A 16,105-nucleotide genomic window follows, 5' to 3' on the forward strand; every position below is an offset into this window, starting at 1 on the left:
TGGAATTTTTTTGTGATAATGAAGGAGCGGTTGCCTTGACCAAGGAACCGAGGGATCATGGTAGATCTCGACATATCGACAGAAAATATCACTTTATTAGACATCGGGTAGAAAAAGGACTCCTCTTAGTTAAGAGGATATCATCAAAGGATAACCCAGCATATCCGCTTACGAAGGGACTAAGTAGGGTTAAGCACTTGCAGCACGCTAGGAGCATTGGGCTGAAGGACGATGTTAGTTTGGATTAGATAGTTTAGAAACATGTAATTGATAAATGTAATTGACATTTGATGATTAAATAAAGGGGAATTATTTATTAGTACAATCACTGTCTTATGTTGATTGTTTAACTATTATTTTACTTTGCATGTTTTGACTTCCTGAATAATTGAGTTAATTAAGAATAATCGAATTACTCAAACGGTCCACGATCGTTCATATGTTGGAAGTAGGTATGAATGAAGACTGTCATGAATTGGTGTGTAGATTTTCTGAAAGGTATTAGACATAACAAAGGTTTGTTACAACGCTCATGAGTGCTTGAGAATGAGTTTTGAGCAGTGGAATAAACCCGCGCTTGCTGGAATCACTTCATGGAATTTACCACGAGCGATCGCAAGACGATAATATCATATAGTCTTAAAACCAAGATATATGGTTTATTGTTTGCTAATTGATTGTACATTGATAAAACTGCATCAGTAAACTGATGTCATAAAACGTATTGTTGTGTATAATTTGATTAGTGAGTAGTAAATGCATATAAGTCGAAGTTTATCTGTTTCTTTTATCCTAAGAGGGTAAAAGAGATATCAGGGCCCCTCGATGATTTGATTTGACTTATGTGCCGGGCTCGGTCAGGACTGAATTGATGTGTTCAATTAAGTTCTATGTCAAATGAATCTGAGATCGAGAAACAAACTGTTGGACAATAAGTATGACTATGTTTCATGAGATTGTCCGCACGATATCTAAAACAGAGGACTGTACGATCCCCTATCTAAAGGACATGTTACTGATAAGATCAAAGTTCGACAACGTCTTTGAGAGCTAAGATTGCTAATCATTTTATACTTGCATTTGTGGTTACTAGACTTATCCAAGTGGGAGACTGTTGGATTAGTGTCTAAGCCCGTAACCATATTTGGTAAGTACGTGACCCGGTTATGCATGGTCCTTTTGGGTTGCCTTCACCAAAGCAACTTGACTGGAGAAATAATAGAGAAAGAGGTTATTATGATTTATTAATATACTATAAGAATAATTTATTAAAGGAGAAATCATATTTGTTTAATTAATATTGGTCAATAATTAATTAAGAATTAATTTTGTGATCAAATGTAATTAATTAAACTAGAGGGGCTATCAAATACGAAGATCAAAAGATCAAAATTCTGAAGAATAAAAAAAAGTGAAGATACCAAAAATCAAACAATAAAAGTGGTGAATTCAAAGAAATCAAAGATCAATTATTCAAATAAATGAAGAATTCCAAAGAGCTCAATTGTGGTATCAAAAAGTTGTAATTTCTAGATTATGTATGTTTGGGTAGCTTAACCAAAAATACATTGAGGTTAGAAAGATTTATGAGGATGGATTTGGAGGGTTGCAAAAATGAGTGTCGTATAAGCTAAGGGGTGAAGGTTCATAAGGATTGTGAGTAGCTTGGATTGGGGAAGTTATTAGGATTTTAGACACAAATATACGCATTGAGGTCTTGGTATAATGGCTGAGTTCAAAATGGATTGTCATATGTGATGTTGGTAATGGAAGTTTGACTTAAAATGAATTAGTTTTGATTAAGGGTAAGCAAAGAATAAGTGCGGGGTATTTGATATCGCCATATTTATGCACATTTTAGGCAATATTTTAATACATTATTATTAATATTTTGGATATTTGCAAAGATATACGATACTTATGAGATTAAATTGTATTTTGCAGCCAAAAGGAACAATCTTGAAGAATAAGGACCATTATTGACAAGAAGTGGAAATTTGGAGGATTGAATAATTAAAAGAATAAAAATCTATATGAAAAGCCCAAATCATGACGTGGCCATCACTTACACGACGTGGAGTGAGTGTTCTAGAAGATAAGTGCACGAGAAGTCAGAATCCTTGCCCGATAAGGACTTATCTCAATACACGACGTGAAATCCTTGTTCATGACATGAAGCGCGAAAATTCCCAAAATTATAAATACTCATTCACTTTCACGATTGGAGGTGGCTTGGAAGATTTTCAGAGAGATTTCTCGAGAATAATTGTTCATAAAAACCGAGACTTAACATTCATCGAAGGAGATTTAATTGAAGATCAAGAGATTGAAGAATATATTCATCATCCTAGTTCGGTACACTATGATTATGTCTTTTACTTTTGGATTTGTGTTTATGTTATCAGCCATGAGTAGTTGAATCTAGTAGCTTTTATTTAGCTAGATGAAGCTTTAATCCTATGGTTTAGTTTATTTATTTATGGATTTTAATTGTTGGTTATGAGCTTGTGTTTGCTTATCTCGACCTAGCATGCTAATATTTGATACTTCAATTGCTTGAATTCAGTTTCTGTGTAGCTTAGTAAAGATTAAATTACATGAACTTGTTACCTAGTAGTTTTTTGACCATTAAATTCCTAGAGCTTGGATCGACCCAATCTTAGATAAGTGATAAAAGTAGCCAATTTAGTTGTGCTGGAGAACATAGATTGTGACCACAATTGTGTTTACTTAGATCAATCTTACATATCTTATCTACATCTTATAATTAATTTTATGTTTGCTACTGTATGACCATACATAGTTTTACATGAATTAATGAAAACATTAGTAAATTTGGACTTGAATTGCTAATAATATAATATTTGATAACCAATATTAATAATCTATAATTAGTAGCTAACCATAGAGGAGAAGTGGATTTGAAATAAATGGAAGTGTTTTTAGTATTTAATTGAAATTGTTTGTTAAGAGATTAAGTTTGTTCGAACTTGCAAAATCAGATAAAACCAGTTTAACTTTTTCTTGTTTAGATTAATTTTTAGTGATTAGGTTAATTAATTAAATATGTTCTCTATATTCGACCCCAACTTACTTTACTATGATATACACTAATTAGGTACATTGCATATAGGTGCAACAATAGATAAGAAGTTAGGTTATAAATTTAAAGCTAGATAAGGTGGTATCTTTTGCACACATCAGTAGACTGATAGGGTACTTCCTTATTGTTGTTAGGTGTCTCGTGGTACCAGTCTGCACTGTGTGAGAGCTATTGTGTTTAGCTGGTATCTGCGATGCGAGTCTTCCCACTGTATTACTCATATCATAATGTGTGTGCATGCTGACCAGATGGGTCTTATTTGTTGTTGTTGTTGTTGTTGTTGTTGTTATGTGTTATTGAGCTGCTAATAGCTCAAGGTCGTGTTGTTAGCCCATTGAGATTGTTGATAGTCCCTAGGGTTACTGATAACCCACCGAGCATGTTATTAGCCGTTATTTATTGGACGTGCTCCAAGGGATACGTTGCCAGTTACCTTCTTCACCCGTTTTGTTGTAAAACAATTTTTTGAACCACCAATCATACATACTTATAAAGCTAGCATTTTTTTTCTTGAATCTCATGCATTTGAAACCCCTTTTTTTTTAACTTTCTCAAACTACATTCATTTGAAACCCCCTTTTTTAACTAATGCAACTCAAAAGTTTTCTTAATTATGATTTAACACTCAAAAGTTTTATAACTTATATTATGTTTAATTAGCATTTAGTGAAAAGTTTACTATAAAAAGGCCAATCTTTAGTGTCTTTTGTGTTATATAAAATCTTACATGTAAGAAGGATTTCAAGATATTGTGATTCAAAAGTTTTCCAATAGTTGAAGCATTCACGATCCAAATATGCTGATTTGAAGAAATGGGTTTATGTCGCATCGATGGTAATTGTAATATGATTTTTTTCTTTCAACCAAAACAAATGAAGCTTTTCTATTATTTCTTTATATTCAGTTTCTCATTTAATCTTTATATGTGATTTGTGTGTATTACTCAATCTTGAATGTGACTCTCCAAACATCAATGTTTTGCTTGGAATATCTTTCTGCTTCTTCTTTTTCAAGAATAATATTTTGATTGCAAGTTAGTAAAGAATTGTCATCAAGTTTCTATGGTTGAATGGTGTTAAATGAAGAAAGAAGATTCATAAAATGGATATAGGTTTCTTGTTTGAGCAAAGTTGACGAATGTTAGTTTTTTCTTTTGATTTAAATGTATGTTTATGTAACATCTTTATTTTTATATTCAACCACCCAATGCTCTTATTTATTTGATTGTAGTTTTTCTATTTTGATTATATTTGTTTTCTATTATTTTTTTGTTGGGTTATCCTACACAACATATTTAAAAGACAATATTTAAAAGATAACATAATTTTGAACATTTGATATGTAATTATGATAGACATATCATGATATGTTCTTCATATGAAAGTAATTTATTCATTTTACTACGACAAGAATTACATATGACATTTACCTATATATATATATATATATATATATATATATATATATATATATATATATATATATATATATAATGTGATTTGTTTAACATGTATATGCACATATGTATGTTATAAATTTAAAATTAAATATCTTTATGTTTAATAATTGAAGGGATTAAAATGATGCATCAAAACCGATTATTTAGAAGAATATAATAATAATAATAATAATAATAATAATAATAATAATAATAATTTCCAAGTACCACATTCATTTGAAACTCATACTATAACTCAAGAGTTTTCTAATTTATATATATTCATTAGTTACAACTGAAGAGTTTTTAAATTATGATTATTAATTAGTAATCACTAATAACTTTTTTATTTTCCTTTTTTTTATAAGGTTGTAAAGTTTTGCTCATTAAAAACATTAATGTATTTGAAGAGATTTTTTATTTAAATATGAAGAGTTAATATAAATGTTATAATAGATGTTTTAGTGTTTTTATGTTATTAAAAGTTATAGTGTTTATTTTTCATATTTTTTATTATTCGTTGTATATATATCCTTTTTAATATAAATGTTATAATAGATGTTTTTCTATTTTTATGTTACTAAAAGTTGGAGTTCTTATTTTTGTTCATTCGTTTTGTTACCCGCTATATTATCATTTATTTAATATATAATTTATAATTTTAAACGGTTTATAAAATTATCAAGTAATTGTATATATCACAATGACTTAAAAATTAAACCATAATGTTTAATAAAACTAATATGTTAAATATATGTTTACTTTACTACTAACATTTTGTTTCAAAGTAGAAATATTAAATAATAATTTGATAAAAATTATTATTTTAACTATATAATTATATTCTCGCGCAACGCGCAAGGATTCACCTAATTATAATCTATTTTTAAGCTAACACTTCTAATTCATTATAAATATCATGTCTCTTATTCTATTTCTAGACCAATCACTAACTTGTAAATTGAGTCTCCATTCCATACTAATATATATTTGCAAATATTACATAATCTACCACATCCGGGTTGCTTTATATCCATTCTAATATGTATATTTAGGTTTATTTTGTTGGGTTTGTTGATTTTATTATAATCTTTTTTTTTTGGAGTGTTTGATTTTTATTTTGATTAAATCGAATTTCTTACAAAGAATTGTTCGAAATTTAGATCTCTTAGTTTCGGAGGTGTGATTGAAATTGTTTTGACGATCAAGTACATTACAAATATTTTTTTTTTTAAGTTTTCATTGTAGAAATGAAGAAGATTTATGAATATTGAGACAATACTCTTTTTACACGAGACAGTATAGTAATGGGTTGGGCTGCAACAGGAAGCCCGTTAAACTAGACCTGGCTTTTTTTCTTCTAACTGTTTGATCAAAGAAAATTTGATTCACTAAAAACGTATATTCGTAGATTATTTGAGTAGAACTTTTTTCAAGAATAAAAGATAACTAGAGGTTTCTAAGGGAAGTATATTTCTAATATTTTAACACCTAATTTCATTTATATGTATAATGGTATTTAAACCCTCAACCTTAAAAAGGAGAAGGCATCAGATACCGATATACTAAAAACTCTTTGGTGCTTAGGTATATAGAATACTAATATACTATAGATTTGTAGGTTAAAATATCGGTATTCATGTGCCACATACAAATTCCTATATCAAAATCCAACATCTAGAAGTACAAGTATCAGATTTTGAGAAGCCTTAACTGTAGCTTAAATGTCAGAAAATACATGAACGTTACAAGGTGGTGTACCAAAAAGAATATTTTGATGTTTCATAGCATCGGGAAAGATTCGTGAGAACATGGAAACTAAAAAAAAAATATTATCTAATTATTTCTTAATATCGAACGAATATTATTTTAAAAGTACAAAAATGATGAGCTTTGTTTCCGAAAAACGTGAAGTTTTATATCATTAACTAGAAAAGAGACTCATGCTTCTTTTTTGGTGTATATGATTCTGATTTTCATAACAAACTTTGGTCGTATGATAATATGTATGGTTAAATTACATTAGAAAGCCAAATTTTTATGGTTCCGTTAGAACAACCTTTCCCTGTTTGATCGAGTATTTGGTATTATATTAAAAATAAACACTATGCTTATGAAAAAAATGTAAATAGAAAATGATTTTTAGTCAAAACATTTCCTGTAGGTGAATAAACTCAACTTTAACTAAACTTAGCACCAAAAAGACTAAAACATCACATAAGTCAACTTTCCATATGAAATGAACTTTATAATGTAAAGTCGACCCCAGATAAAAATTACAGATTCATCCATAAAGAATATTGAAAATTCAAAAATATAGCACATATATTTCCATTCATAAAAAAATAAGCACAAAGTTGAAGAAAAAAAAAATGTATTTTGGAAGATGTCTTGCTTACATTTATAAGAATGTTTTTGGGAGGCTGACAATCTTGTGTTGGATTGACTGGAATTTAGACCTAACCATTTGACTGCATAGGATGATTGTATTTTAACCCATCACTCCGGTAGCACTGCCAAGTTGTTACTCAACCATATGGTATAATCATTTACAAACAGCCTGAAAAGAATAGAAAACAAGTAAAATTATAAAGCATGCTAAATCCTCCTTTGGCATTATTTACCTACAAGCTCATTTATCTTATAAAGAAAATATTTCTAAAAAAATTATAAACAGATGAGCAAACTAAAACATGTGTAAAAATAGATGTAGAATGGTTGAAATATATGTAAAAATAGCAAGAATATGACTATCGGTTAAAGCAATAAGGATGCTTTCTTCTTTTATAGGGGAAGGCCTTTCAGAACCATTTTCATAGATTCCTATAAGTAGTTTTTTTTAGAAATTTAGTAATATTATACTATACTTCTTGGCCAATGTTTGGAGGGCTGGAGAGCAGGTAAGTACAAGTGATGTTCCTGACTAAAATGTTTGTAACCGTATTATGTAATATTGTAATACATTACACTGAAATTTGGTCAAATTACTAAAATGCCCGTAACCATATTATGTAATATTAAACTAAAACTGTACTTGATTAGTAAAATTGAACTGAAACTTTTCCAATTTAGTAAATAAAGTAATCATTTTTTGTGATTGTAGAATGCATTTTCATAAAATGAAAGTAATGCCCGTGACTGTTTTTTGTAATGTTAGATGGAATCTTTATCTAATAAAAGAGATATAAAAATGTGATTTATAACTTCCAATCGGTCATACATATTGATACACATAAACCCATAATCATAATTTTTTCATTTAAGACTGCATTTTCAGCAAATGAAAATAGTGTCCCTAACCTTTTTTGCAGTCGTATGAGAACGGAATCTGCTCCAGAGGAAAAAAATTGATTATTGGTATAAGGTTTATAGATCTAAATACATACTCGGATGTAAAAAATCATGGAGACAAATTAAAAATGCAAACAATGGAAACATAGCATTGTGCTCCTTTGATTCGGTTCATTATTACGACTTTATCCATTGCTTTCATGGAAAAAAGTTGATCGCTAGCTTTTAGTTCAACCAAATGAATATTACAACCGGGCAATTTAGTTATTCATGGTGAGGACCTTTAGAAAATAGAAATCGTAATTCTATTTTTTCCTTTTCGATTATTTTGCAATGATAGGATAGAATTAATGCGTTCATTGGAAAAGTCAATGATCACATTCAGACAATGCACCTGCGAGTATCTCCACTTCCCAAAGGTCTGATAGACTTAAAATAATGAAGTCTGGTTTTTTCACTATCTGCAGTAATCTACAAAACAAAAAAAAATGGTAGAAAAAAATGTGCATATTTTGGTAAAAAAAATGTGTAGGTTTGTTGCATTCTAAAAAATCAGTTCAATTTTACTAATCAAGTGAAGTTTTAGTCTAATATTACATAATACGGTAACGGGCATTCTAGTAATTTGATCAAATTTCAATGTAGTAGAAGGAAGCTCACTTGCAATTACCTACAACCATATGCATATATTATAGCACTTTGTTAATCATACAATTTTAAAAGGAATTAAAATTATCTCAAATTACACAAAGTAACCAAATATTTAATAAATTTTGGTACTTTATCATGTGGTCATGCATACGTTGCAAATGAAATAAATTGAAAAATCTCTTCACATATCAGCTCAAACAGACAAAATCAATCAATCAAAATAAACCTAATCATGTAGCATCAGGATCATGGTTTTTAAGATTATAGTGAAATAACTATTTTGTCTTTATTTTAGGCAATTGTAAATTTTTTTGCCTCGGTTCATGTAGGAAATAATTATTTTGGTTCATGAGTAAAGCTAATTTTTGTAGTTAGGCCCCAAAGACAATCACGATGTTTGAAAAATGTTGTCACTTTTTTGATCTTATGGGGTTGTTCGTGGGTGAAAAACCAATTCTTGTAATGGCTTCCCATGTTAATCTACAGGGCGTATTGTTAGCCCAATGGAAGCGCTGCTAGTCTTCATGGTTATTGATAACTCATAGTTGTTTATATTGTTGTGTTGTATGTGTTATTCAGGACTGTTAATAGTCACAAGGATGTTGATAACCTTTAGTTGATTATTATGTTGTGTTGTATGGGGTATTTTGGGGAAACTCGTTAAGCTTATTCAGTAATTGTGTAAAGGCAAATACGTGATTGTACACATTCATTGGCATCAATGAAGATTCTGCATTTGCTATAACACTCTGATTTTTAAACAATGTACTTTGGAACTATTGGTTTTCTCGTCTTGTATTCTGAAAATGAGCAGTTTTTCCCTAATTTTTTGTTGTGAAATTGGAACGTTACAATATTTTTTTTAAAAAATGATGTAAAAAATCACGGTGTTACAAGGAGGGCAATTTCTAGTTTTAGATAAATTGGAAGTACCATGATATCAAAACTATATGGACTAATTCTAAAATTTCGCATCCAAGAGTAATGAACGAGCAAGTCTCGACCATGAGGCCTCACACTTGCCCAAGGGGTTGCTTGATAGAATATTTCTCAGTACAATCTAAATCAGTCAAAAGCATGAATTAGACATTTAGACTCTGAAAAATCTCCCTCTAACTTAAAACATATTGTTTGTTTAAACATGTAAATGGTTGTCCTTAATGATAAAATTATCATTTTACCTTTTTGTTTAAAATAATATTGTATACCAAAAAACCATCAAAACTTTTAAGCAATTCATACAACATGTTACTAATTTCAACAAGAACATTAAAAATAAGCAACATTAGAAGCAAGAACATCAATTAAAATTCAACAAAATTCATTAACATTGGTGGCAAGAACATCAAAATTCAACAACATCAGAAGCAAGAACAATAAAATTTTCATATGCATTTCAGTAATAACATCAAAATTCAACAACATTAGAAGCAAGTTTTCATATGCATTTCGGCAAGAACATCAAAAAGATTATTTTTTTCAAAAAACCATACATCAAAAGAAAACATCTCCAAATTAATAGCATTACTGATTTGTGAGAGAATAGAAACAGATGGAGGAAGAGTTGTTGTGTGCGATGTTGGAGGGGAGAGAGTGGCTCCAGGCAGCGAGGTTTGCATACACACTTTGTATTTGATACATTATTGAGTTATCACATTTTGCATTTGATCAATAAGTAAATAATTGATTATTTATGAATTATCGATAAAAACAAAATAATGATATAAATCAATTAATGTATTGGTGTTATAGTTAACGGTAATTTGATTTTTAGTTTAGAAATTTAGATTTTAAACCGGTTCTACAAGTGTATTACATACTCTTAAACAGTGATGGAGCTACATGGGGCAGTGGGGGTACCATAGAGTCCCCAAAAAATTTCTTACATATATAAAAAAGATATTTGTAAATACGTTTTATGTTATTGCACCCTCAAATAAGGGATTATATCATGTTTTCATGACCGAGATAGGAAAACTACGTAAAATATATCTTTTTCAGTTGCTACAACAAGTATAGAAAGAATAAGTTGCGGAATCGTATGAATGATCAAGTTTTAAACGATTGTTTAGTCACTTTTTCATTGAGAATGATTTGTTTCTACAAGTTTTTGATGATGATATCATTGATCGATTTCAATACATGATAACTAAGATGATTAATTGTAAATTTTGCTTAAACTATATATATTTTTTTCAATTTACAACTTTAAATATTAAAAAACTTTTTACATTTACTTTTTTGAATCTTAACAATATTTGTATCTTCGTATCAAAATTATTGGTTCGGCCACTTCCCTTAAATGATAATAATGAAATGAATAAGAACATTAAGATATATTTGATTATAAATAAGTTTTGAATGTATAAACCTATCTAAATTTGTGACAAGTATCGGTCTTCCCATACCTCGATTTATATATTCCAAAAGATGAGAGGAAGAGAATGAAGTCAAAGTGATGGGGGAGTAGTGAAATAAAGAATATTAGTAACATGCCAAGATCCCGAAACATGAACACCAAGGCATGGTCATGTAGGGTTTCACTTCTTATATTGGATATTTATTATTTCTTGGTTATTTATCTTTTACTCTGTAAACTCAACTAGGACCAGAGGCGTAGCTATGTTGATTGAAGGTGGGTCTTAGGACCCACCTATTTTTCTTAATAATAATAGAAGAATTATATTAAAAAAAATAAGAACTATCTTATAATTTATAAAAGACCTACCTTATAATGTTTAGGAATGTATGAAGCTCATATTTTATATAATCTAGTCCACTTAGTGTAGCCCAATGAATCAATCCACTTAAAAGTTATTCATTACCCAATAGCCTAACCCATGTAAAATTAAATAAAAAAAATCGAAAAAAGCTCTTAAGAGATGCTTGAACCTTGATCGTGATCGACATCTCTTAACATTGAATGCTTGATGTGGTTTCTTGCCTGGCCGATCATTCCCGCTGTCCACTAGCCACCGTCGCCCCACAGGAAGGCGTCACCTCCTCTGCCCTCATGCCTTATACACAACAAAACAAGTGATCAATTTTGAACGATAGTTTAGTGTCGTATATTGAAAAAAAATATTTTAGAAGTATCGATAATGATATAATTATGAATATATTTCAAAATATAAGACCTCGTAAGTTCAATTATAAGAACTTTATTATAACTATTGAAGTTATGTTTAAATATTTTAAGTCATATGGCTCGACTCGCAACCACTAGTATTTATTACACTTTCATTTTTTTCAGTTTCATTTACATAAGGAACCATGTGGTTTTCGGCTCTAGATTCGCCACTGACTAGGAAATCGCACAAATAAGTAATATAACCACATGTTTATCAATGTGTGTGCATGTTTTTTTAGAACGGCAATAATTTTGTTAAGAACCCGTTAGCAAAGAGCTAACGAAAATAAAACAACCAAAAATGCAAAACGGTTCACAAAAACACATAAGACTGGGATCAAACAACTAGGCTTATACAACCTTCCTACCCAAATAACTTTTTTCTTCCAATATTTGTTACTAATTCACAAAAAGGATTAAATAACCATATTATCCCACATATCCTTCTTTTTTAGAGATAAAGAGCAAAAACAATTGAATTCCACAAAAGCCAAACATACCACCACATTATTAAAAAAAAATGTGTGCATGTTGTATTTTATAAACTCTTATTCGGTTGATTAAATCCTTATTATAATAAAAGAATAGTTTAATCTTCTTATTCGGTTGATTAAATCTTTATTCTAATAAAAAAATAGTTTAATCTCCTATTGACAAATGTCATACAATTAGGACTCTTCATTAATGTTATATATCATCTATCATGTCACTTGTCAATCTATTAATTATCAATTTTAAATTTCAAATTTTAAATTTCCACTCTAATTACATTAAATTAATAATTGATTCCTCATTTTAAATTTCAAAATTTTAATTTTCTCACTTTAATTATATTAAATTAATAACATTAGATTGAAAAATAAAATAAAATTAATATAGATTATAAGGTGATATAACTTCACGTATTTATTTAAATCGTTGATTATAATTCCCTTTATATAACTAAAAAAATATTTCTTAAATAATAACTTTTTTAAAATAATTGATTAATAAATTTGATTTTTTAATATAAAATTTTAATTAATTTTATAACCATGGTTCTCACGGGTTATAAACTAGTACAATATAAAGTTCTAATATCTTGTAACATCTTAACTTTAGAAAAAAGAAAAAAGTTTAGCTATAAAATTATAGTAATAAAACAATGCTGCAACGGGTAATTATAATCAACAATTAGTATAAGTATTTAAACATTCAATTCGCAACTAAAATATTTAACAATCAATACTAAATTAGACTAGTACAATGATCTCGTCGTACAAAATAATTATCAATTTATGCGAACTAATCATCATTTATGCAAATTTCACATATAAGTGATTTATGTAAAAAAAAACATGTAAAATTTATCGTCTATATATTTAAATAAATGTAAGGATATTACTTTTATATGTAGAATTCTACGTACATTCTTATTATCCGTAAAAGAACAAGTGTGTTGCTATTAATTCTAAGACTGAAAGATACGGTGAGGGGAATGACCATGGTTTGCTGACTAGGACACGAACACCACACCAAGTATGTTGTTATTCCATGCCATGAGTGGCACATAAAAAACTATAAAATAAAATTAAAATTATTTTATAAATAACAATTTTCACTTATGTCTAATAAAAATTACTCTAGGTGAATGCATATATCACAAAAAGCCTTTCGATATTTCCTTCACCATTGTTACTGCTTTCCAACAAGATCCTAATAATCCAACAAGAACTTCTACGTAATGTTGGGGGTATCGGGCCCAACAAATAAATAGGATACAAAATAATAATTATTTCTTGAACAAAAGAGTAGTATAAGATAAGTCATGTTGATACTCATGGACAAGAAGTAATGGTCTATATCTTTTTGCATAAGTCAAACTTGTCCAACATCATATACAAATAACAACATAAGGGATTTGTTTATAAACTAAAAACTGGGAAGTAAACAGAAATAACATAAAAAAAAATTGCTCTTAAAAGAAATTTAGAAGTAAAAGTGATCCGTATTTGACTGTTTTTAGTCAACGTCCGAATTAAAACCCGAGAACTCCAACTCAAAAAACAAAGCCTCTATCAAATAAACTAGCATCACATTGGTGTTCATTGTTATTAACTAATTACATTATGATTTGGGAGATTTTAAGATTATGCAAGTAATAATGATCGAGATTTGATCTTGAACAAAATGATTAGGAAGGCCCGAGCAGTGGGTCAATGAGGGTACGCTGGCCCTTTAAGTTTGCGGTCCATATATTTTATGAAAAGATGCACCATTTGCTTGATTATCATTTTCCCTTTACTTTGTTTGTAAGCTAGTTTTATTTTATTTTTCCTAAATTAAAATACTAATCCTCAAATGAAAAGGAAATTAATGGTTCATTGAAAGATTTTTTTTTTAAAAGTCATTTTTATGTACTTACAAAGTTGTTTATATATATATATATATATATATATATATATATATATATATATATATATATATATATATATATAAAGCCTTTTGATATTACATTTAGATTTATGTACAAAGACGTCTATAACTTGTAGTATAAACTACAATAAAAAAAAAGTATCAGTATTACACTGCAAACTTTTTTATAGTAGGCTTTATAAGGAAAATATTGGCGTGCAATAGTCTTTTTGGGATATAATATGATAACTACTTTTTAATGTAAACATGATTACAATATTTAGTTTTTTATTTTTTTCATACCAAAAAGTCAGCTCTTGTTGATGTATTTGGCATGTCTTTAACTGTTACAATAAAATCGGTTGTAGACTATTAAGTAACAAAGGTCTTAAAACTTTTACAAAATGCAAGAAATAATTTGATTACATTAATGAAAAATTATTACCGACTTGTTTTTAATCCTTCTTAGATGGGTCTCTAATTGTAATGCTAAATTGTTTTTTTTAGTAAACTGCTTCACGCTAATTTAATGCTCCTTTCCGTACTATATCATGTGCATAAAACTGGACCCACTTTGACGATAAATCAAGCAATCATCGACACCGTTGGATTCGATTGAAATGGGGCTCCGATTGATGAACTGATGTTCTGCATTTCGGAGCTCCTTTTGACGTCGGATCTCCATTACTTTCCGGTGTGAATTGGAGTGCTTTGCCGACACATACGTCGGGCTGGCAGCGGGTCGGTATTCCGGTACCAACCGACCTGATTTGAAACGGACTCCACATGCGTTGCAGAGTGTCTTGGGTCCCATCGGTCCCGTCCGCCACTGCGGCGTCTTGTCGGAACCGCAATGCAGGCATCTCGTGATCGAACTTTCAGGAATCTCACGTTGACGTCTCTTCGTCGGCAACATTTTCTGCAATCTGATCTCCGTGTTTGACGATGATAATTGCTTCAAGTGGATGATCCGTGAGGTCCAATCACAGGGAGGTGCTCGTGAGAGTTTGCTGCGAGCTTTACCAGGGACGAAAACGTCTCTCTTAAATATCTGCGAGTTTACTCTGTTTCCGACTACTGGTATCCGTTGGAATTCAGGCGAGAAAGCAGAGGACGATGTGTCGGTGGCCGGATTTATGTTCTCAGTGGAGACGATTTGCAGATTTTGAAAGTCATCGGTTGGGAATGATTCCTTTGTGAAACTCGAAAGCCATTCTAATTCCGCCAAGTCATCATACTGTATAACAAATTGACAATTCAATCCAAAATTCACAATTATCTACCAGAATCAACTAAATCGAAAATTAAAACAAGTTTCATGACGTGATCCAGTCGTAATTACCGGTAAACAAAGTTCATCACCGGAGAATTTCGACTCAGAAAAGCTACGAGAGCTCGGATTACCGGAAAACGGAGCTTCACTACCGGAAACTGAGGAGTTACAGCTATCGACAGCTGTCACCGTCGATGAATCAGCTGAATTCCCAATCACATTGTCAAAAAACGCATCATTCAAAACAACATCGTCATGGTTAGGAAAATCGACGAGTAGGTCATCGATTATGAACTGATTGTTGTTATTGTTGATCATGTCGGTGGTTTTCTGGTGTCCAAAGGAGCATTCTCCGGCGCCGAAGTAATCCCCCATGAAGAAATTCGGTTCCTCCATCGCCATAAACGTGTGAATGTTTGCAGAGAGAAATAGAGAAAAGAGGGTAGGAAACTAGGGATAGGAATTGCGTTTGATGAAGACACGAGGACAAAGCTGAAAGGAAGTTGGGGGCTTTTTGAGGAGATGAGAGTGAAGGGGTGAAAATGTAAATTTATATAAGGAAAGGAACTAGGAAGTGTAAAATTTAAAGCATCAATGCATCATCTAACCTGCTTCAAAGATTAAAAATAAATAAATGTAATAGATAAATAAATTTAATTACACATCACTTGCTACTTATGTAAAGTTGTTCCCTCCTTTTACATTTAAATTTTCCTTTACTTTAAACAAAATCCATTGCTAAAGATATTAATAATTATCAAATAAAGTTTAATATTTAATTTACATAAAATAATATCAAAAAATATGCATATACAATCCTTTGAA

General features: G+C 30.0%; 1 protein-coding gene across 1 annotated transcript; it reads right to left on the bottom strand.

Annotated features, from left to right (window-relative positions):
• Positions 1 to 14,354: 14,354 nt before the first annotated feature.
• On the bottom strand, positions 14,355 to 15,815 carry LOC145086039 (GATA transcription factor 12-like). Its single transcript, XM_079023753.1, has 2 exons — positions 15,350 to 15,815; positions 14,355 to 15,244 (listed from the first exon to the last, which is right to left on the bottom strand). The coding sequence occupies exons 1-2, from the start codon at positions 15,680 to 15,682 to the stop codon at positions 14,552 to 14,554; spliced, it is 1,026 nt and encodes a 341-aa protein (XP_078879879.1). The 5' UTR covers positions 15,683 to 15,815; the 3' UTR covers positions 14,355 to 14,551.
• Between the last annotated feature and the right edge of the window lie 290 nt (positions 15,816 to 16,105).

This window comes from Lactuca serriola, chromosome 1, assembly GCF_051521515.1.
Source record: "Lactuca serriola cultivar US96UC23 chromosome 1, Lser_US96UC23_V15, whole genome shotgun sequence".
NCBI lineage: Eukaryota > Viridiplantae > Streptophyta > Magnoliopsida > Asterales > Asteraceae > Lactuca > Lactuca serriola.

Excerpts from the sequence above, each read along its gene's own strand:
- LOC145086039 (XM_079023753.1), bottom strand. The coding sequence starts at position 15,682 with ATGGCGATGGAGGAACCGAATTTCTTCATGGGGGATTACTTCGGCGCC. Across the intron at positions 15,245-15,349 it reads GTGATGAACTTTGTTTACCG|TATGATGACTTGGCGGAATT; the intron begins GTAATTACGACT and ends TTTGTTATACAG.